The sequence below is a fragment of the Pelobates fuscus genome, chromosome 6 (genome assembly GCF_036172605.1).
Source record: "Pelobates fuscus isolate aPelFus1 chromosome 6, aPelFus1.pri, whole genome shotgun sequence".
NCBI lineage: Eukaryota > Metazoa > Chordata > Amphibia > Anura > Pelobatidae > Pelobates > Pelobates fuscus.
The window spans coordinates 87,932,579-87,957,562 of record NC_086322.1 but is presented as its reverse complement, the minus strand read 5'-3'; the positions used below and the strand labels follow the sequence as shown (position 1 = coordinate 87,957,562).

At 39.2% G+C, this 24,984-nt stretch overlaps 1 protein-coding gene across 5 annotated transcripts in view; it reads left to right on the top strand.

Annotated features, from left to right (window-relative positions):
* The window catches only part of FRYL (FRY like transcription coactivator), a 252,499-nt gene that overhangs the window by 36,512 nt on the left and 191,003 nt on the right, over nt 1–24,984 (top strand). For 3 of the 5 annotated variants that reach the window (XM_063457940.1, XM_063457939.1, XM_063457938.1), the window contains exon 1: nt 10,792–11,055. In XM_063457940.1, the coding sequence (XP_063314010.1) occupies nt 10,854–11,055 (202 nt within the window). In that variant the 5' untranslated portion in view covers nt 10,792–10,853. Of the gene's footprint in view, nt 1–6,794; nt 7,108–10,791; nt 11,056–24,984 lie in introns of those variants that run through there. The other 2 variants (XM_063457943.1, XM_063457944.1) reach the window with 2 other exon arrangements.

The following is a 24,984-nucleotide window of genomic DNA, read 5'->3' as shown; positions in this document are numbered from 1 at the left end:
TATGGCATTGCTCAGTGAGTTGTCTTGTCTTAACTCTGCTTAACTGGGTGACCGTCAGAATAAGTCGGTTATGGGTGCCCCTACCTGCTGTCTGGTTTGCCGGGGTAGGGTGGTCTAAGTTGCTTGGTCGTGAGCCGTTGGTGAGAGATGTGAGGCCCACTAATAGGGACCCTTTTGTCTTCGGGTCCAAAGTGACATCTGGTAAGTAGCAACTTAAACATAAATAAATGCCACATGCATATAACGTAAACAATGATGTTAGGTGCAGGATGACCCTGCTGCCGGTACAAGATTTAGGTAACTGCCTCCTTTCTCTTGTCTCCTCGTGGGATGAATGGGACAGTTCTGCTAGGGTCCCAAGCCTGTGGTGGTAATGGCGTTGAAGGGGTCATAGCCCCCTGCACTAGGCCCAGTGACTGGAGGAAGGACGGAGCCTCAGATAACGAGGTGAGTTTCAGAACGACATTGTCCTGAATAACCGCTAGGGTCCGAGGCAGGAGTCTTCTGTATGCCACCTTCTCATTGCGGAGTTGAGTGGTGAGTTGGCCCAGCGATTTTCTCCACTAGAGTGTGTTGCGGGTAATGTCCTGAAAGAAGGTGAGCTGGCTGGATTCAGAAGTGTATGGGGTCTTGTCCCATACTGCTGCCAGTAAGCGACGTTTGTCTAACATGGAATGGCATCTCACAATAACCTCTCTTGGCACTGTTATGGGTGCTTGTTTGGCCTTATTAATTTGGAATTGTCCATCAAATTCTAGTTTTTTTTGGCTTGTGTGTGGCAGGAGCTCAGCTGTGAGTCGTCTCAAATAGTGTGGTAGTTCGGTCGGCCCAATAGGGTCTGGGATCCCCCGAATTTTTGTTTTTCTGCCTGCTGCAGTCCTCTATGGTGTCTAGCCTTGTTTTGACTATTGTGTTAGCAGAGTGCAGTTGGCGGAGGGTGTCCCCCATGCTATTCACCTCTTGGTGTATGAGGTAATCTTATATGGCCTGAACTCTCGTGGTCACGGCTTGTATCTGCGTCCGATTGATGTCGGAGTGAAACATCAGTTTCATCTCTTTCAGGAGTTGTTGGATGTTGCGCTTAGTGGCCAGGGCCAAATCACTCTCAACTTGCTGTGCATGTTGTGATTGGGGCCGCTGGCATTCTCTGTGGTCCTTGGGGCTCATCGCCAAGATGTTGGAGCAGGTCTCCGGGTCAGGCTCCGCCGCCATTTTGTGGCTTGCAGGGCGCTGGAGCAGGGTCCCGATGTCTCGGGTATCTTTGGGAGCTCTTGCTTGCTGTTTTGGGGTTCTTCTCACAATTGCGTCGTCTGTGGGTGGCCGCTGTTCGTGTGTGTATGGTGACTGATACTCGAGGTCTTCAGTAGCTGCCAGGATAGCCTCGAGGCCTCTGCCGGTGAGGGGGCAAGTTTGGTCTTTTGCAGTGGGTGTTTCTGCCCTTTTGGGCGAATAAGAATGGCATCAGCGGGTGTCCCCTCGTGTCTGGAAAGTTTGAGTGCTATGCTAGTTTGTCTGAGGCGCTGTGCGACCCTAGATGGCTTTAGATTAGCCGTTGACCCAGAGGAGCTCTGAGAGATGGCGTCCATGCGGCTCAGTGGTTAAGCTCCGCCCCGAGATTTTTTTTTATTTTTTTTTTTTAAATCAACACTGGTTGCTTTCATTAGAGCAGTACCAGGACAAATATATCTTGATGGTGCTAACAGCAGCTACTATATGCTAGTGGTCATATTTCAATCCCTTTCACCTGATAGTGATGGGTCAGGAAAGCAACTCTATGGATATATGTGTATATATTATCAGATAAAACAAATCAGATACAAGATCTTATTAATTTCACAGTGATTTAATATGTCTGCATTTAAATAGGCATTACATTTCCCCCCCACAAAATTACTTAAGATAATCTTCTTAATTTGTCCTTTATTGGCAATGCCACTTTCTTTAACTTGCTCTTCAAAATCTTTATTCAGGGAGTGAAATTTCACATAATGATGTATCTAAAGTACCAAGAGCAACACAGACCTCTTCAATAAATCTTTCAACATACTCTGTTATTACTATTGGATAATAATAGTATGTCTTATGACGTGATCATATTCTGGTGGAGCTCGTAGATTATAAAACTGTCACTTATGACCTTAGCCAGCTCAAAATGAGATAAAAGTTCTCACTGTGTGTAGTGTGAAAGTGTGTGTGCTTACACAAGCATTTAAATGCAGTCTGGTGGTTGTGCATCGCATTGTAGGAAAAAAATGCCCTATCGTATGCACCTACAGTGGCAACAGTGTAAAAAGATGTAACACCGGCACCTAAACGTCCATTGATCTGCTTTGTACATCGTACTCCAGTAAACACTCTGACATCGTTCGTTGGGATCCGTGAGGTTGGAATTGTCGCCCACCCAAAGGTTGTTTCTTCTTTAATTATATCTATGGGACTATAGTTAGATGTACTTGTAGTGTAGCCTCTCTTTAGGACCCAAATACAGCTTTGCTCCCCTAGATTTTCCAATCTGTCTGAAAATGTGAGGTTTTTTTTTTTTTTTGCACGCCATTGCTTTTGATTCACTCCCACAAATGGGTAATGAGTGCTTCAACCACATTAAATGTTTCTTTTAATAAATTAATTCCATTTATAAAATGTATCTATTGGTACCTATCAGTAGACCATGGTGTTGCCTGAAGATCCCCAGTATAGTTGTGTACACTGATCACATCGTTGGACTTTCCCTGAGGATTGAACAAAGCAAGTAAACCTTAATGGCACCAGGGTAGTTGCTAGACATTAAGTGAATTGGAAGGAGTGTGTCAGACACCTCATAGAGGTATGAGAGTGAGTGACAAACAAAGGTCAGTTTGGTGGTTCCAGTTCCACCGTACGGGGCTTGTACCCAAAATAAAGTATTGAACAAAAAATAAATAAGTATATTAGAGACTCACCAAAGTGAGACTCTTAAACTGGTTTTGATACAATAGATAATGAATAACTTTATACATATGATGATGACTAAACCAGACGCACTGAATGCTTATGAAGTATCAGAAATATTCTAATAGGTAACTCCAAATATGGGGTATAGGGTTATAATCAAGATACTTTATTATGTTCTTAACCGAACAGAAATCAAAAGAACACTCGAATACCATCGGAGGAGTACCAAAGAAAAAAGATACAGTGTAGAAAGAAGGTAAAATACTAAGGCTGAAGTAGTAGTGGTAGATTCTCTAAACAGTGGAAAAATGGAGAGAGTCCACCAATATGTAAGTGATACACTTAAAAAATGGTACAATATAAAGCATAGATCCTAAATCTCCTAAATAAGACACCTTCGAGGGTGTATTAGGTACAGCCACAGTAAGGAAAAAAGGTCAACAACACAAATATATATCCCTACAACTCCTAAGAAACACATTCGAGGGTGTTCTATACTGTCCCTAGGAGCATACTGTCCCTAGGAGCAAAGAGGAGAAAAGGATTGTACTACTCAAACTGCCTGGTTTAGTCATCATATGTATTAAGTTATTCATTATCTATTGTATCAAAACCAGTTTAAGAGTCTCACTTTGGTGAGTCTCTAATATACTTATTTAATTTTTGGTTGCTAGACATGCTGTGTGTGGCAGTGACTTCATATACATGTGTAATATTGGCCAGTCCCTGAATTACCCCCCACATTTAATCTGCTGTTAAAATTAGTCTTTCTTTGATGTATTTATATATTTTTTGATATTTCATATACATTTTGTATCTTGCTGTAATTTTCCTTGACAATGTCCACACTAACAAAATAAAGCTAGATGATCAGTGGTTCATCAGCCACTTCCTGTGTCATGTAGAGTTGTAGTTGACATCATCAAGGAGAGAAAATGTCAACCACTGGTGCTATAGTTTTTGCATCTACCATAATCTACTATAATGCTCTTAAAGCCATAATGCTAGTCATTGGGAATGGTTAGTGACATTACATGTTTCACTGCATCAGTCAGTGTGCGCAAGTTGCGGAATTATGAGGAACTGATTGGCAAAAGAAGAATCTAGAGACAAGGGGAGGGATAAAGGGGAGTAAAAAAAGGTGTTGGAAACTGGAATCAATAGTAAAAATAATAGGAAAAGTGACCAAAAAGAGAAACAAGAGGTAGGTAACAGAGGAATGAGAGGGCAGTAGACAGATTAATTGAGATAAGGAACCCTTGGTTGGTCTGCTGTAAAATCACTGCAGATAAGCAAGCTGAAATGGAAAAAAAAATAGTTGAATTGAAGATTGCTTCTTATATATTCTATTATATATATTTATAATGTTTTCATTGTTATCTATAATGTACTTCTGTAGTATCTTGTACTTGCAGCTACATGCATTAATTAATAATCTGACTGTTAGGATTTGATTGGCAAAATTGTAATTCACCACTTTCTTGTCCCCTCCCAATCCTCCCCCCATGCTTGCCACTTCCCTCCCGCCCCCCATGCTTGCCACCCAGTCCCCCCCCCCCCCCCATGCTTGCCACTCCTCCCCCCATGCTTGCCACTCCTAGCTGTAAATACCTTGATTATAATGGTTTATCTCTACTCCCTCCCTAGGCCCATTTCCCATACCATCTCTACTGCAAGCCTCTACAATTCTGCTCGGCTCAACCCGCCCACCCAGGTCCCCTCTAAATTTATAGCATGCTCCTCCAGCTGTTTAAAATGATCTCACTTACCTCTTCATTCCCTCTATATTCTACCAATAGCTGCAACTCTGTTTCCTTATTTAGCCATCACTTCCAGATTTCCCCTGCCACCTTTTGTCTCAAATCCCCACAGTATCTATTAGATTGTAAGCTCACAGACTATCTACCTATGCACTATGTATAAAAGAGCTTAACCCCTTAAGGACACATGACATGTGTGACATGTCATGATTCCCTTTTATTCCAGAAGTTTGGTCCTCAAGGGGTTAAAGGACCACTCTAGGCACCCAGACCACTTCAGCTTAATGAAGTGGTCTGGGTGCCAGGTCCCTCTAGGATTAACCCTTTTTTTTTAATAAACATAGCAGTTTCAGAGAAACTGCTATGTTTATTATAGGGTTAATCCAGCCTCCAAATCCTCTAGTGGTTGTCTCACTGACAGCCGCCAGAGGCGCTTGCGTGATTCTCACTGTGAAAATCACAGTGAGAGCACGCAAGCATCCATAGGAAAGCATTGTAAATGCTTTCCTATGCGACCGGCTGAATGCGCGCGCAGCTCTTGCCGCGCATGCGCATTCAGCCGAAAGGGAGGATCGGAGGCGGAGAGGAGGAGGAGAGCTCCCCACCCAGCGCTGGAATAAAGGTAAGTTTTAACCCTTTACTCTTCATCCAGCACGGCGGGAGGGGTTCCCTGAGGGTGGGAGCACCCTCAGGGCACTATAGTGCCAGGAAAACAAGTCTGTTTTCCTGGCACTATAGTGGTCCTTTAAATGGCAAGATTTCAGCTTACGGGCAGAGCCCTCTCTACCTTTTTTATTTGTCTGTGTGTATTGTATGTTCTCCACTAACTGTACAGCGCTGCGGCATCTGTTGGTGCTTTATTAATACCAGTAATACATAAAAATAAAATAAATAGATCTGTTTTGGTTTAATGTTGGCAAGAAAGAAGTTGTTCTGTCCAGGCTATCCAGTCGAGAAATTACAAAATGTTTGCAAATTTAGGCCAAAATAGAAAAATTCACTACAAATCATGGCTTCCGTAGTTGCTCAATGTGTAACATACACCTGTGATATTAATCGTGCAGAATGTTATGTTGGTAACCTCGGGTGTATAAGCAAGGGCTGTCTATCGGCATTGGCCATGCCCTATTGATTTATATGAAAGAGCCAAATATATGACCGTGCACTAGCTGTAATTGATAATATAAACACTTATTGTGCATTACCGCCCAAATTTTGTGGTCAGAAATCCATTTTAACATACAGTGACTAGTCTTTAGAGAGCGGTAAAAATGAACGAGTCTGTTATTAATCATGAAATTTCTCATAGCTTATTAGTTGGAATGTAGTAATACATTGTATCTACAGTTGTGTAGCTAATGTCTTCCTTTTGAGAGGTAGAACTCTGAATAACAGTAATAAACATTTGCAATGTGGTTGAGAGCAGTGAAGCAGTGCTAGTTTTGTCAAATTTTCTTTTAGCACAGTTAATACCTTCCTGTCACGTTACGTTGAGTTTATTCCTTCTTTTTCACTTCGCTTTAAGGTTTTTATTTGACCATCTGAGTAGCTTACTCTGTCAGAAACACTTTTTAAACAGAAGTTTTCACTGAATTTTAAATTGTTTGAAAATTCACCTGGGAGTTTGGCAATTTTGGACTTTAATTTCTAATTTTGAAAAAAATAATTAACTTTCCTGGGTATCTATCCTCCTGTGCGTTTGGGCTAAAATTTGAAATAATTGAAGTTACATTTATTTAGTCTGTGAAAAGCCCTTGGCATGTGTGTGTTTTATTTATTGCTGGTTGGGGTTTTGTTAAATGAAGATGTTTTTAAATCTGTTTTGTAGCTAAAGGGCAGAATTCTGATTTTTATTTTTTTTTGGTGACCTTCTGTTTCTAAATTAACTTGGCCACAGGGGGGCGATGATGTAACAAGAAAAAAAATGTTCACCCCAAGTGCGGAAGTTCTCACAAAATGCTATCTATAAAGATTTTAGTTTAAAGTACCTTATCTTAAATTTAGGGTATTATTTTAATATTTTTTTTAGTAATATAAACAGTGGTTTATAATTGACTAAAAATAAATCTCCCAATTTACTTCAAAATTAATGGAAAATTAAGGTTATTTTCCTAGGACTATTTTTGGCTCAAAATTTAGACTCTAAATTCTGCAATTAAGATTTATTTTCACCATAATCAGTCCATATTTGTTCTTGTGCGATAGCCAATGACCTCCTGATTTAGTGCAGAATTTTGTTTGTTTCTATATTTCTTTCTCTTGTAATGATGTGGTTTGTTCCTTCCTAGCTGGTGCAGCTCACTGACCTCTGATGGTCCCATGTCTGACCTTCTGCTCTGCTGATCTGGTCAGACTTCCTGATATTAAGATAGATGCACTGAACTGCTGGTCAACACCAAGACCCGTCTCCAATAATGTGAGTACCATTTAGTAGTACTGTTACTAATAAATTGATCTTATGGCACATGTTTTTCTTTATTCCAAACTGAACATCCCAATACCAGTGTCTGCTTACTATAGCCTTTTTAGTTCCCTTTTGGGAGCCAGATCCTGTGTTCTTCCTTCATCAACCCATCTAACCTTGACAGGAGCCTCACCTCTAGAGCACAGATGGCAGTGCTGTGATATGGAGTGTAACTGACATTCCGTGTGTATGCTTGGAGGTACCCACTGAAGCGATCAGTCACAGCCAATGAATGGGCAGCAGGGACTGCACCGCAAGTATGACGACTTTGCAGATCTGTGCAAAGAAACTGGGAATAATAATTTCTAATACACACTATCTTTTGATTGTATTTCAATATATAAAAAAAGTTTGTTTTCATGTATTGATCTTATTTTGTAATATTGTTTTCCACTTACACTGATGATATCCTTGTCGGAAGCAGTTGTCTGAATCACAGAGGTAGCTTTGTTGCTAGAAACTATTTATTGTAATCTTATTTTTTTTCTCGAGAGGTGTTATCCACAATGTTATAGTAGATCAGTCTGTGAAAGCTTGCTGTTGCCATATGTTTATTAAACATTGGAGGTTCCTCTAGTTTGGAGAATCACATCGGAGTCTGACATGAAGATTTTCAAACTTAGATTATTTGGCATAATCGGAGTATGGGGGACAGAGGTTTCAAGGGCTTAATCAAACTCATTGTGTCATTACTTCTCAACTCTTTGCATATGCATATTTAAGTCTCTCATCTTATGCTTTCTGTAAAATATATATATATTTTTTAACTTGTCGTGAGAGAGCCTTCGGTATAGTGGTTGCAGCATTGCTGATCTGTACAATTGATTTAACGGTTACCTGCACAATTTTGGGTTAGTGGCGAATTAAATCAGGATTAATGTAGCGCTGAGGCAGGTTACTTTCATTGGCGATCTGCCTTTTGCGAGATCATGAGCATTGATGCTTTCCTGTTTCTCATAAAATATCCCTGTACTACTCAAATCCAACACTTCTTATGGAGAAACGTTAAATCTATTACTTTATAAGAAACAGTGAATGCGTTAATCTCCATCTTACTGTGCTAAAATGTCTTACATAAAGACCATCTATTTTCGAGGGACTTAAGGAAGAAGTGCCACTTGTGGCAGGCTGTCTGGCAACCACTATTGGAATTATAACGGATCTCCTATACTCCGACTGAGTACATCCGGAGAAAAGTCTCCCTAGTCCCGCAGAGTGAAAGTGTGTGTTATGCCTTTGCATCCCCGTCAGCCTAGACTTGATGATGTGTAAATCAACTGGTTTTACTCAGGCAAGCATACAGATATTTATACCCAGACCCTGAGCATGGGGTCTCTATTCATTTTGTCCTAAGCCTGACCAGGCGTTGCTGTGTAAGTGAGATAGTTAGACCTTGGTAAATCAATATCCTCCCGGATAAAGAGGACACCACATGTAATATCCCAAAAACATGTAGAAAACAACATGGTATCCCCACAAGTCATATATCCCCTGAAAGATGGGATCCGAGCGCCCATCTTGTGAAAAAAGCCCTCAGAATCTAGGAGAATTATCCAATCTCCACTCGATTAAAACTTTTGACCGGCAGTTACTAATGTCCTGGCCAAAAATAGTTCCATGAGGCCGGTACCATGTTGCGGTCTTTTACCGGGGGCTCCTGCTGGTTGGAAAAAGTAAGCTCCTTCCTTCTCAAAGAGCGATTTGTTCAGGAGGAGGGGTAGAACTTACTCTCCTAGCTCATGGGGGAAAAGGGTCAGAACAAGGTATTAAAATGACAAGTGTTAGGCACTGAGGGTAGACGGAATAGAGTTCCAGAGAGTATTTCAGTAACTCCCACTGGTCCACTAAGTCACTCCGGCTGGCTCAAAAGGGTTTAATGGATAGAGAAAAAGGGGTAGCTGGTATGGAGGCTTGTGGGGGGGTGCACGCAGGCGAGAGAACGAGAGTGATAATATTCCTTCTAGGCATAATTCATTTTGCATATAATTCATTATAGGAATGTTATCTGATAAATGTATCTTACCTTTTGTCAAAAATGGTAACATTTTACATTGACTGTGCAGCAACACCACTACATTAAGATTTAGTAGCTTTAATGCTTAGAATCTTCCTTTGAAATTTGAAAAAAAAAGTGTTTTTATTTATATAGTGTTCCTGGAATTGTAGGTGTTGGCTTGAAATTGAATGGAAACTGAAAGTGATTGGCAGTAAGATGTTTAACATTACCATGTGTTCCCCAACAATCACAATTAAAGGAGCAGTCGGTGTTATAAATAAATGTATTAAAAAATGCTGGATTGTTTAATATTTTAGCTTTTGATTTCGCTTCCCCTCCCTCCCACCCCTTAATTTAGAATAAAATAAGTGGTGATAGTCTTTCAGTGATTGACTTGTGGCCATCCCAGTGCTTCTCATGAAGAATAATTGTAAGACTAGGTGAAAGCACGGCAATTTAATGCACGCGCTGGGCGTACAGCACTTAGAGTTAATTTAGATACTTAGCCTGACCCTTCCTGGGGAAACTTGTAAGTTAAAATATGATAGAAAATTAGTTTAAAAACATTTACCACCACCAATAGCCAACGTTTTGCCATTTAGTTATTTGGTTGTGCTAAAGGTGAGGAAGGGGCTTTTCCTCTTTAAGCGTGTTTAAAATTATTTATACTCTGAAAGAGAATCTAGGAAGGGCAACGTTCACATCCTAGGATTTTGAATATAATATAGACGTGTCCTCTGCTTTTGGCAAATAAATGTGTTTGTTTTGGGTCTGAAAATATAATTAAATGTTGGAATGTATAATGCTTACTCTCACTCTCTAAGTGGTTAGTCTTTAAAATAATTATACATTTGCTGTATGTTACTTTTTATAGAAAATCAGATATTTTTGCCAGTTGTTGGAGCTTTCGTTTTCTGTGGTCTCTCCTGGAACTTTGAAAACTATAAATAGATGGTCGAGAGAAAATGTTAACAAACTGCCTAAAACTTCCAAGATCTGTAGTAAAGTGCACATAATGGGTTAAATTACGAGCATTCATCCATTTTAACGCAAACCAAATATCCAGCAACTTCTTTAAGGTGTAATTTTTAATAAATCTAAAACCGTTCCCACACTACGAACCTTTTCTTTAAGTATTATTGAGACATAATGTGCGAGAAATACACAATAATCTTAAAGTGAGGTGCTTGCCTGTGCAACTCCACCTAAAGGAGGGCTTGACTAGAAGATAAGTCTTATCTCTGCGAGCAGCCGTCACTCCTCCCTGCTTGCATGCCTGGAGTAAAACCCGTTTGCTCTAGCCCAGTGCAGCCCTGTGTTTATTTCTTATATTGTCATCTTTAGCCACGTCCCGATCATACTCTTCATAGCAGTAATTAGTTTTTGTGTGGTTTTATGATGCAAGTTGCAGTTATTTTATGAGGTTGCTATCATGCACTTTTATTAGTTTGCACAGTAAATGGGGCTGGGAAACTGCTTTATAACAGCTGGCTGTTGACCTGCTCTTCTCTGACACCACCCAGGCTCGTGATGACATCACTATGCAAATCAAGCCCGGCTAGTCCACCTTAATGTGTTTTGTTTTTTTTCTTTCTTTTCTTTTCTTTGCTTTGCATTTTCAAGGAAGTTGTATGTGCACCTTGCTCTGTCTTGGCTGCCAGAGCAAGACCTGCCATAGTTTTGTCAGGCATGTGATCGAAAAATGGATTTTTTAAAAAGAGTAGTGCCTTCAGCCATGTCTGGAGAAGTGGTCTTAGGCCTTGGGGGCACTCTGCGCGAAAGCTCACCCAGGCTCCTGAAAATGAGAAGAGTGAGCCTGATGTCACTAGGACAGACCATAGACGAGGACCACGAGACTGATTTCCAGAAGCAAAACATGAACAGACACAGAAGACGGCTTCTAGGTATTTTTAAACACTGTAATTATTTATTATGTCACTGTAGTGTTGTAGTAAGCACCGGGAATAATGTTTTACCTGTTCTCACACCTGCAGTTTACAACAGTGACATTAAACGTGCAGGATCTGAAACAAATGTTTCATTAAATTGAAAATCCAATGAAGAATCAATATGGATTACGATTGATCAATTTTCTTTTTGTCTGGACTATCAAGGGAATGTTAGCGTTTTTTGTTTTGTTTAATTTCTTCATAAGTGTATTTTTTGAGGCTGATTTGCTTGATTAGCCTGAATACACTCTATATTTATGTTTGTGGAAACATAACAAGTGTCTGTGCCTTATTAGGAATATTTATTTAAATTGAGATATTTGGCTGTTGGTTTATATTTTACAGTCTATATAAATTATATATGGAAACATACTTTTTTTGGTTATTTTGTCCTGTAAACTGAAGTGTTAACTCTATATCTGCCGCTGCATAATTCGTTTGGTGCTGTATAAGTAGGCGACAATACAAATAGGTGCACAAAGGAAAGTTTGCATGTGAAATGTGCAGTTGCGTGCCAAATAGTGACTCTGTATTGGTCTAATGATTTTTGCACCTCTTCACAAAAGAGGAAAAGTACATCTTTTGTAAGCTGATCAATCAGTGGTGCTTCAACGGGCTATGGGAGAGTTTTGTTTGCTTTAGGTGGTTCAGGATTATATGTTTACACCGTGGTTACCTTGATAAAATGGCAAAAGAGTGGAAAGGAAAGTTGTTAGTTTATTGTTTTGCATTGAGGCAGTTCCAGAGAACGGTGTTTAAAAACTGCACTCTACTCTAGAATAACTTTGCCTAAATTCTACCTATCATTTACATTTTTGCAAAGATGATCAATGTTTTGACCTTTCGGTCTTTATGATGACTAGAAGGTCAAAACATTGATCATCCTTGGAAAAATTTAATACAAATTATATTTGAATTGTGGAATCCAGTGAGTGCTCTGATTATTGATTGGAATAGATATTCTGCGCTGTACATGTATATTGTTTTTGATTTATATATATATATATATATATATATATATATATATATATATATATTCTCTATCTCTCTATCTATATATCTCCGATACAATACAAGCCAATTCATATGATTTATAATTAGTGTGTGCAATCAATCAAAAAAAAATATATATATATATATATATATTGCAAACACTAATTGTATCGGCTGTCCTCGGCATGTTGACTTTACGGTTTATGCTTAGCCAGTCATCATTTTCAGATCACAAACAAGTGGGATGCCATCACTGTTTTAAGCAGTGTATAGGCTGCACACTGGTGGCCGGGTGCCAGTGCGACCCACTGGAATTTGCGAAGGATAAGTTCTTCAGCAGGAGTCTGTGGCAGCAGTCTTTAAATGCATATGTATTTCTATTCGAAACATACAAACTTTCGCATCTATGGCAACGTAGAACTTTGTAGCCATCAAGACTTTTATTTTTTAATCTTCTAATTTATTTTTTAAATTAAATAGAATCCAAAATTACCATAACTGAATAAAAAGTTAGTACACTGTATAGAAATGGAAGTAGTATGGAGGCTTAATCCTCAAATACATTTAAAGAAAGGAATGGCCAAAAAAAGCCACAGGGATAAACTCTATTTTATTGTAGAAGAAAACTGATAGAATTATGTAACACTGTTCTTTAACATTAACAAACCCTTTCTACTACGGGGTGAATATACTCCGAAGTACCGTATGTTTCTTTGAAATCTTTATTAACTTGAATTAGAACAAATTCCCTCCTTGAACAGGTTTGCACTAAAAAAAAACTAAACAATGTTTTTATAATAAAGTACGGTATACTAAATATAATGTATATCATATAGGGAAAGCGCATAGCAGACGTAACAACAACTATTAACAAGACAAAAGTGTTTACCCACACTCATCAAACCTTTTGGAAATATGACCATAGCCCTGTTCAAATTATTTATACTCTGCACTTTCGGTTTTATTATATTCTGAACAGTCTTAGATAGAAGTAATGGAACTTAAAACATGCTCCATCTTGTATTAATATTGATTTGTTTAGTAACATGTGTAATAAATGATCACCAGAACCCTTTTATATGTCAAATGCTGCTTTAATAATCCAGATTGATGCCTCTTCTAAATTGCAGTGTATGCTGGAATTTTAAACATGTGAAGTATCAAAATGACTCGGCTAACGTTTAGTTGGTATTCTTGACAACAATGTTGTAATTTGTGCTTAGAAAGCAGTACAAATTGCATGTTAAAACTTAGCTGTTTGAAATTTATTGTTAAGAGACTCCTATTAAATAATTTTTTTTCTACAATGAAATGGGTGTGAGTTTACCCTTGTGGCATTTTCCTTTCCAAAAAATGTTAGACTTGTTTAAGACTAAGACTAGCTGCTGATAATGGGGAACCGTTTTAGCTTCATGGAGATCTCTGCAAAATAGGCCCCCTATTTTCCCCCTATAATTTTGCAATTGCTGCCAGAATTTTCACCAATACGGACGTAGTGCAACATCATTATTATTTTCTATGAATATTCTTTTCTATTTAAAGATGTAATTTCTTAACTTTTCCTGTTCAGAATTTATAATGGGTACATCATATACATGATGTTTAGCCCAGACTCCTCAAAATTACCCCATTGTCAGCTGGTATTAGTCTAATTTTAACATGTAATACATGTATGCTGGCTGCATTATTCACTGACCCAATAAGCTCTCTTCAGATCTACACTTAGAAGAATACTGTTCTAATGGAGCCGATCCACTGCGGTTTCCTGGACACATCACTGCCCACACATATGGGCAGCACATGAATAATGTATTAAGATGTACAATGAATATATTCATGTATAAATTACGTGCCTTTGGAGGGAATTCAAATCTTTCACCATTGAGGAATCCTGCTGAATTCTATATGGTACATGGCAGCACACTTCATGTACTGCCCATCAACAAAACCCGATGGATGCACCCAGTATATTATCTATGCAAATGTGTGTATTTTAAGGTGGCTCACCTTAAATTGTTTCTGGACTATATTTCCCATGATGCTCAGCTAGCTTTTAGAGTCTAAAAGTTAGCTGAGCATCATAGGAAATGTAGTCTAGAAACAATTTATGGTGTCAAGGTTAGCCATCACTGATATAGAGGCATAAATTGTAACCAAAGTACAGCTTATTTCAGTGTCTATTTTGCTAGAATGCTATGGGTGCATACCCTTTTAGTATTTGTCAAAACGTTCTCAAGTAGTTTGTTAAAAACTGGAGCATTTCCCAGTACCCAGTCATAATGAGGAAGTTGGCTATTTGGCTGCAGTGATATGGCACAGCAAAATCCTCCTGTACTCCAGAGCTGAGTTGGCTAATAGTGCTGTAGGACTACAACTCTCATTCTTGGCCAACCTTTACAGCATCTTTTGTCTTTTCTGGCTTAGTAAAGTTTTTATTGCATCTGCCATCAAAACATTTTAGTGGAAAATTGCAAAATTATATTTCCTCATTATTATATCATAACATTAGTATGTGCTTAGGTGCTATGGAATTCTTGCATGTTTTTTTTTTTTTTTTTTTTTTATATAAATAAAGTGCATTCTTCATTGGTTTGATAGCGGTCACCTTACAGTCAGCCAATCGCCACTCTCCATTGCTGCTATGGCAAATGCTTCCTCATTAGCCCGAGCAGCACAAAGGGAGCCATGCTGCCTTTGATTCTTGTTTAGAGTAAAAAAAAAAAAAAAAAAAAAAAAAGGGGAGGGGAGGGGGGAGCCAGGGGACGGCAGGCACTATAACCATTTCAGTTATTTTTTTTATTTTTTTTTGCAGTGTCCCTTTCAAAGGAACACTCTAAGCAGCAAAGCCCACTACTCAATCTTAATGTAGCAGACCTGGTGCACTGATGCTGTCCCTTTATTGAATTAAGTAAAAAAAATTATCAAGCATCAGATTGGATTGAGATAATCAGTCCTGAGGTGGAGTGGCTGCTGCGATAAACCTGTTTGGTGCTAGATTATTGGTAAGTATAATTGCTTATTATTGTTATTTTAAAAAGGGCGGCCCTGAATCAACAGACTGTAAGAAATACTCTTAAGTTACATAAATATATTTATTTTTAGCATTAGTGTTCAGTGATTACCTGCAGGGATAGCACATCACTTCAAGCCTTTCATTAGCACTAAAGAGTGCAGGGATAATGCAGAAGTTCAACTCCACATTATTTGTGTGGCTGCTGATGGGCCAGACTTTCTGAGCTGGGAGAACCCTGTTTATTAAACTGCTGTAATTTAACTCTTAATAAAAAGAATGTGAAAGACTCAAAAGACGTCAGCAAACCTACAATGAGCTATAGTGGTTATTGCTTGGAGTGCCTTTTTATATTTTTATTTTATTAAAGGAACACTATAGTGTCAGGAATGGAAATGTGTATTCCTTACAGTATAGTGTAAATAGCTGTTTAGGCCCCCTGCCCTGCCTTATCTCTGGTTGAAATGTAATTTTACTAGACTTATTCCAGTGCTGCGCGGGTCTGGTTGCACCTGTCTCTGTCTCCTTGGCTGAGACCATCAAACTTGGGAGGCTATCAAGCATGCACGGCAAAACTCCACACTACACCAATCCGCATCTGCGCCAATGCAGAGCATGGGGACACTAACCATCAGTGCTGATGTTGTCCAGCACTGACCCAGGAAGCACATCTAGTGGCAGAATGAGTGGTTGCCACTCGATGTGATTGTGATCCTAGGCAATAATGTTTTTGTAAACACTACCTTTTCCACATGGGGAGTGCCTAATTTGGGCGTAGCTCTTGCCGTGCATTCATTAGGTTCCCCCCCATCGGCTGAGTAGGTACCCTACCCACAGAGGGACTTCAGCGATGCCGCCAGGTAAGTGTTAAACTGACTTAATAACATAGGCGGGGTGAGTGGTGGGGGTGGGGGGGTGTGGGGGGGGGTCGGGTTGGGTTCACAGAGGGACACTATATTGTTAAAAATGTTCTGTCTTCTGAACACTAGTGTTCCATTAATGTATACTCCACATCCTAAAGCACTTTAGCCTTTATTAATTTTACAAAAGGTGCAGATTTCAATAGAAATTGGCACTTTAAAAAAAATGAACGTTGTTACTCGCTCTTGGCTATCAAATAGGTCCTGTTACTTCATGGTTTGCTTAGTCAGTGGAGCTAAACTCAAGAGTACCTGCCTTGCAAATCATTCTCACTGAGCTGCCTTGAAGAAAGTCTGGGCGGTGTTAGAATGGGTGAGTTGCAAAGGCTTCATACAGATCTGCAGCTTTGCAAAAAAAATATTTATATATATATATATATATATATATATATATATATATATATAACATATGTATGTGTGTGTGTTTAGGTTTTCCCTCAAAGAAAAAAATGCAATAGTGTGGGCGGTGGAGTGTACCTTTACTACAATGCAGTGTCTTATAAAAGACCATGAGCGAATCCAAGCAAGTTAGGTGGTGTCCACATGTTCATGCCTTGTGTGAGCTGATGGTATCATGATCTGATTAAGGGTTGCTTTAGACCTGCACTGATTCGCTTTAAAGAACATAATGATGAGAGATGGGGGACAGATAATCTGCTTGCCATAACATGTAAAGAACATTACATTGTTGTTCTAGATGGGTTCTTTTAAGTGACGGAGGTAATTATCTTAAATGCAGTACTAACAAATCTATTAATTAAGAATTAAATGTGCTGGATTTTATGTAATACATGTTACTAGTCTCATCTTTAAGAGTAACTTGTTTATTCCCATGTACAGTAATGTTCAGAAGACAAAAGCTACAGATTTCGAGAAATAATAAACATCTGGATAGATATGATTAATATAAACTTAGGAGTACTATAACATTATTAAGAAGTATATTTTAATGTTGGTATTCCTTCATCTCTAGATTCAGGGCTCCTTTTTTAAAAAATTAAACAGTGGTCTTAGAAAAATACATAAATGTGTTAAGCATGTAATCCAGTGCTGTTGGTTTCCACGTACCCAACATACTTTAAAACGAGAGAAATCTCAATGTATCTTTCCTGATAAAATATTTTATAAATAAATAAATTCCTGTGAGATCTGCGGGATTAAAGGACCACTATAGGCACCCAGACCACGTCAGCTTAATGAGGTGGTCTGGGTGCCTTGTCCAGCTAGGGTTAACCCTTTTTTCTATAAACATAGCAGTTTCAGAGAAACTGCTATGTTTACATTAGGGTTAATCCAGCCTCTAATGGCTGTCTCATTGACAGCCGCTAGAGGCGCTTGCGTGCTTCTCACTGTTAAAATAACAGTGAGAAGACTCCAGCGTCCATAGGAAAGCATTGTAAATGCTTTCCTATGAGACTGGATGAATACACGTGTGGCTCTTGCCGCGCATGCGCATTTAGCCGGAGAGGAGGAGGAGAGCTCCCCGCCCCGGCGCTTGAGAAAGAGGTAAGTTTAACCCCTTCCTCCCCCCAGAGCCTGGCGGGAGTGGGACCCTGAGGGTGGGGGCACCCTCAGGGTACTATAGTGCGAGGAAAACTAGTATGTTTTCCTGGCACTATAGTGGTCCTTTAATGATCTCTGTACAATCTCATTGTGAAGCATTGAGAATATAGGGCCATGAGAAGCCAATCCAAGAAGCATAGAATCTAGTGGAGTTTTGCTGTTTGTAAACAATAAATGCTGTTTAAAATGGCTTATATAAGATGGCTTATATGAAGAACTTTGAAAATTGAAGATCTTGTGGGGAAAGTGTATATAGGTGTATGTCTGGAATTAGAGCTGTGCTTTCTGTTTCAATATAAACATCATTAATTCTCAAACGGCAATGTTTTACCCTTTTCAGGTAAAGTGACCTAATCTATGCACCAAAAAACGCTATATGTAGTGTTGTTTTTTTTTTTTTTTAACGTACTTGGAGTGTCCCCTTTAAAGTCTTCAAAATCTACAGCCCTGATGCTCATACACCCATATGACATGTGCATCTGCACAAAGCAGGTCATTAAATGCTTTGCTTTAAGAACAGGACAATACAGATACTTATCTTCATTTATCCCAAGTCAATTAAAAATGTGCTGTGCAACTGTAAACAATAAATGCTGTTTAGCAAAGCTGGCTTACGTGATAAATTGTTGATAAATTGTTGACTCCGTCCAATTGTATTGACAGATTAATTTCTGGATCTTGCAGAATCTTTACCAAGGGACGTTATTTGCAGCAGCTGCAGATTGCTTTATGTATTTTCAAAAACTGTAACCCTGAGAACTGCATGTAGCTGGCACCCCTCTATGATTTTATATATATATATATCTCTATCTCACTTTCCATTTAACCCCTTAAGGACACATGACGTGTGTGACACGTCATGATTCCCTTTTATTCCAGAAGTTTGGTCCTTAAGGGGTTAAAACCTAAACCACTTAACCCCTTAAGGACCAAACTTCTGGAATAAAAGGGAATCATGACATATCACACATGTCATGTGTCCTTAAGGGGGTTAATCACATTTATAATATATGATTCTCATCTGCACCCAAAACTTTGCTCTCTTCATTCCCTTTCGCAGCAACAGTCACCTACTCTATTATCGAATTATGCTTTGGAGTGCGTTAATGTTTTAATATCTGAACATCTGTAGAATATTGCTTCCATTAGTCTGTGTGGTCTGTATAATTACCAAAATGGCTGCCACTGTCTGATCACAATTTGGTAGGTATACACTGGGATATTTTCTACATTTGTCATACGGCCTCGGTTTTATTCAGCTTTTGCAGTCAGGTGGACTGCCTGGTTTATTCATAGCCATTCTATCATGGATGATAAAAGGGACAAGTCTCCTGACCCTGCATCCTTGCGATGTAATGAATGCTTTTGGGTTTATTCCCTAAACTCAGGGAAAAAAATAAATTGCCCCAAATATGCTTTTTTCCCTTACTTTTTCCAGTTTTGTTTTCAGTTCACTACAACTTCAATTCCGTACTTGGCGTGAAAGACTTCACAATGAAGATACAATCCAACAAGCATAATGATGTATAAATTAGCATATTTCATTTTATCAATCAATCCTCTTAACAAACATTGCAATTAAAGCTGAGGTTTGTGCATCTGTTGACTGTAACTGAAAGTGGCTCTGTCACCTCACACATACCTTTCTCATATTGTTTCCTCTTTCAGAATCTTTTTTTTTTTTATTTTTTTTTTTATATTAATTTCTGATCCATTTTGTTTTACAAAAATATAAGACAAAGGACTACTTTTTCTTATGTATTCACACACTTTCCAACAATGCCATTGGCACTTGAAACGCGTTGCATGATTTTGCTGTTGCAGTTTTGTAGGCTCTTTTATTCATTAAATATTTCTTGGAGTCATCTGATTGCAGTACGTTACTTTTGTTCCTTTTAAAATATGTACTGAATGTTTATTTTTGCAAACAAGAACCACGAAATTATTGTTAAAGTGATTTCAAGTTTCAAAGGAAAAAGATTTTAGGTAGTAACAAAAGTGAATGACTTGCATGCTTTCTAGGTGATGGGTTACATTTTATATGACTACAGCACCTATAACAATATTTTATTGACAGAATTTTGAGTAAGGTAAAAACTGTGAGAAAACTGATAATTTCTGATGGCTGCTTCAAACAGAATAGATTGCTTGGGAAGCTTATCTGACTACAGTGTTTTCTCACAGTTTGATAAATCTTTGTCTGAGTTGTCCAGGAAATATTTGCATAGCAAGAGTGTTCTTTATGCATTTCTTTATCTTTATTGATTTTGATCGCCAGCTGGTTCAAGGGTTATATTTCTTTTTCTTCTGTGAATGGGGAAAAAGAGAAGAAAACAAGTATTCTTATGAAGCAAGAACAGCTTGTTTAATTGTGAATAATAACTTAAAATTACTTGTGCTATAGCCCAAATAATGAAGGCTTATTTCTGGCTACCTACATAGCATCACATGTTAAACTTGTACTGGCAGCTAAAAACAGTCTCACACTGACCAGTAGCGCAAGCACTGTCCTCTTTCTTGTATTCTTTTACCTGAACGTTACTTGCAGCACATCAGGTTAAAGATTGCTCAAATGGTATGTCATATGGCAAATAATATGCTTATAATATATACACATGAATTTTAATAGAATTCATGTGTATATGTGTACAAGAAATAATACTGTCAAAAATCAAAGTATAAACTGCCTAATTTAATTAAGCCTTGTCCTTGCTAAAGTAAATGTTGGTGCACAGTCCCTGACCCACACAGTGTCCTTCTGGCGCAGTCCCTGACCCACACAGTGTCCTTCTGGCGCAGTCCCTGACCCACACAGTGTCCTTCTGGCGCAGTCCCTGACCCACACAGTGTCCTTCTGGCGCAGTCCCTGACCCACACAGTGTCCTTCTGGCGCAGTCCCTGACCCACACAGTGTCCTTCTGGCGCAGTCCCTGACCCACACAGTGTCCTTCTGGCGCAGTCCCTGACCCACACAGTGTCCTTCTGGCGCAGTCCCTGACCCACACAGTGTCCTTCTGGCGCAGTCCCTGACCCACACACACTATCCATACACAGATAAACTAACGCATATACAGTACGTCCCCACTACATATTTCACATTACCAGCAACTTTCATCGTCCAGCAGTCTGTCTGCAACTTGTCCCCTTCCCACTGTGTGCAGTGACTTATGATGTGACATCATTCCCCCGGTGGCCATAAGCTCTGTATCATGAGGAGTGACTGCTCCTATCTCCTTCTGATGCTTGGCAGCTCTAGACGAAGACTAACAGTCCTTCCACCACACCAACTCTTTCCGTCAGAATTCCTGCTGTTTGCCCATGGCAGGTCTAAAAGAATAGAAAAATTACTTACTTGGCTCCAATAACTGCATTTCCTGGGCATTAAGTGATACAATTTCCACATCCCTTGGATACGATAAAGAAGCTGCTGTGCAAAGTCCCCAACCAAATTGTTCTGCTCCTTCTGAGAGAAATATGTACCATTATTCTCAATGGATGCCCATTGATGGACTGAAAGCATCAGCTGACATTCTCAGATAAATGAAGTAATCAATTAAGCACTACAGTGACTTGAACATACCTTTAAAAATTTTATCCTTAAATCCCTTGAATTAAATTTATTTTTTACTCCCTCATATATGTTTACATTCATGTGTTTTTATGTAGACTACCAAACTGTCATTTTTAGAAAAAGCCGACAGGATGAATTTTAAGAAGAGCGTGGAGAAATAAGAGTGCACAGATGCCCTATGTAAAACAAACATTATCTACTTGGTGTATTAAGCCAATCAAACTGCAGTCACAGCGCATATAAAAAATAAAGAAAATGGACATTTATTAGATCTTAATTTTTTTTTACCAGTTTTAAAATGCTTTAATGATATTTTAATATTCCCACAATTATATAGTACCTCAATAGTTGAGCAGTGTATCTATGGAACCTTGGATAATGGCTCATTAACTGTACAAACAATGACATGGTTACTCTAAGCACTATGTGCACTTAAGCAGTTTGAAGAAGTCATGGTGCCTGAAGTCTGCACATACGAAATTTACCTCCTCAGCTGCCAGCAACTCCAACTTTGTCAGCACCATAGGGGCATCATTAAGCAGTCCAGAACTGCAGAAGCCAGACGTTCTCTGCCTACAAATGGACCCCCTATGCCTGTCAGGGACTGAGGGAAGAGGGCAAGCCATTGCAAAATGGTTTTCCCTTATTACTGGGAAACGGCTGCAGTGGTTAGGATGCTTGGAGTAACCCTTAACTATGCCTAGAGAGATATCGGCTATGCCTCACTGATAATGCCTAACAAGGCTGAAACGATTGTCTGGGGTTGCTATGTCTCTCATGCAGAGGGAACTTGCTGGCATTTTGGATCTGGACTGCCCGTGTGGGTGAGACCAGTCTGATATGTTTCAGAGATGTTCTCTCTGTAATGGCACAAGATGAGCTATAACCAGCTTGATATCTTGAGCGGGGACCCACCGAAGGGCAGGCTATTTCAGCTGCTGCCCGTTCTCTGTATTCTCTTGCGCCTTGCTTTTTGATAACCCTTAACTATCATTAACTGCAAACTCAAATAAGAGTGAGGGCAAATAAACATTCAAACGCCTTGGCCTATGCTGCTGCTGTTAGCTATGGCATACCTGCTCCCCTCACCCGAACATTTTGGATATAATAGATAAGTCTGTCTCTCTGGTGTATAATAATTATAATTAAGTAATTGCAATAAGATTTGAGAGAGAAAATGCCATGTGACCTAGATTTTGTAACTTAAAAGAAGTGTCTTATTACACAATGTTAGTTATATTTGTAGCAGATTCTGTAGCAAGAAGCTCCCAAACTCGGTTAAGCTTAGCAGTGAAGAGTTTAGCTCATTGGCTGAGAGTGATCAGCTGACTAAAGACTACCTTCCGGTTCTTTGTTGGCCGTAATTGAAGTGGGGAACAGTGCCTGACTGGACCCAGTAAAGAAGTCAAATTTCTTTAAAGTGGCACGGTTCTTAAAGAAACTATTTTGTATTTTGTGTTAGTAGTTTTCTTACATATGCCAAAACTTGACAAAAGGCAGAGCTAACTTTTGTTATCTTTAAGCTATTCTTGCAGGATTCTCAGTCGACCTTAGTGTTGTACTGACATGGGATCCTAGCAACTGAATAGAACCACCATGGCGACATACGTAAAAGACAGGTTCCATAGAAAACACAGAATGTGACGGAAGATAAGAACCATTCGGCCCATCTAGTCTGCCCAATTTTCTAAATACTTTCATTAGTCCCTGGCCTTATCTTATAGTTAGGATAGCCTTATGCCTATCCCACGCATGCTTAAACTCCTTTACTGTGTTAAGTGTGTTCCCAAACGTATAACTAACTTTCACTTGCACCCCACGGCTACCAGACACCCAGCGGAGTCGTCAGCGTTGGGGGTCTTTGCAAATTATGCTTTACACTTCAAATAGCTGGCTACTTACAATGGGGGCTACCAGGGCACCAATCCACTAAAGCTTGCTTTGGTTTGCTTTGCTTTTTGAAGGTCTTCATTTAGAAAGCTTTTAGTGGATATCTGTTTTATCTGGCTCTTCCCCTACTCAGTGGTATGCTTTCAAAAGCAAAAGGGCTTCCTTTTGGCTCTCACATATTAGTATTTCACGTTATTAGTCAATAATTGGCTTTTTGCAAGCAAAGAAACAAACCACCAATTTTAGCTGCGTAATAGGCAATAACACCATAAATAATTTAGGTAACAATTATTTATTTTGCAAGGCTAATCATGTAGGTCAGGCATACTGTCTTGATCATTATACTGAATGTTTTGGCGAATAGAGAAAAGACATGTGAACCTTGCATTACTTCATATTGTTTTGTTATATGCACAGTTTTTCATTGGCGTAGAAGCCTGTATCGTGTATGATACTCATTGTGATTGGGCGGCTCAGCTGGAACAAGTTGTTCTACCAGTGTACCCTGGGCTGTACTTGTTTATCCATTATCTCATAATGGAATATCTGAGACCACTGGTACTCACAGTCAAGCCAAACATTTTCTTGGCCATATCTTCTGAGCTACAATTGTTGAAGCATATCTTTTGATGCATCATTTATGTGATGCATGCAACTGATTTCTGGGCGAACAGGCTCCTAAGTTGTGTTTTAACTGTTGTCATGGGCACAGGGGTCCTGGAGAGCCCGGACTGCATAAAGCATGGCCATCTTCCTAGAGGTATAGGCAATACAGTTGTAAGGAGATCGGGCTCGGGCCTGGCCCCCACACTATGAATATGCATAAGCATTTCTATAGATAGTATTTGAAAGATCTTCCCTATCTGCGCCATTGCATTCTTCACTGTTTAGAGATAGGGAACCTCTAAGGTTGTTTGTAATCTTCCCTGTTGGACCCTTCCTCTCTCTCTAGTACTGTAATGCTGGGACTTGCGAGAAAAGCCTGGGCAGCTGACCGTGAAAACAGGACTCACTCGACCACAAGGCAATGTGTGTCCCTTCATCCTTGCACAGAAAATAATAAAATATAGACAAAAAACCCTGCTCATGTCCGTGCCCACAAATGACTGCCTCTATCCTATTCTATCCCACAAAGGTAGGCAGGGACACACACACACTATCTTCATATATATATACACACACACACACACACACACTATCTTCATATATACACACACACACACACACACAATCTTCATTCATACACACACACACAATCTTCATTCATACACACACACACACACACACAATCTTCATTCATACACACACACACACAATCTTCATTCATACACACACACACACAATCTTCATTCACACACGCACACACTTTATCTTCATTCATACACACACACACACACACTTTATCTTCATACACACACACACACACACACACACACACTTTATCTTCATACACACACACACACACACACACACACACACACACACACACACACACACACACACACACTTTCTTCATATACACACACACACACACACTTTATCTTCATATACACACACACACACACTTTATCTTCATATATACACACACACACACACACACACACACACACTTTATCTTCATACACACACACACTTTATCTTCATATACACACACACACTTTATCTTCTCATACACACACACACACACACACACACACACTTTATTTTCTCATACACACACACACACACACACTTTATTTTCTCATACACACACACACACTTTATCTTCTCATACACACACTTATCTTCATATACACACACTTTATCTTCATATATACACACACACACACACTTTATCTTCATACACACATATACACACATACACACACACACACACACACACTTTATCTTCATACACACACACACACACACACACTTTATCTTCATACACACACACA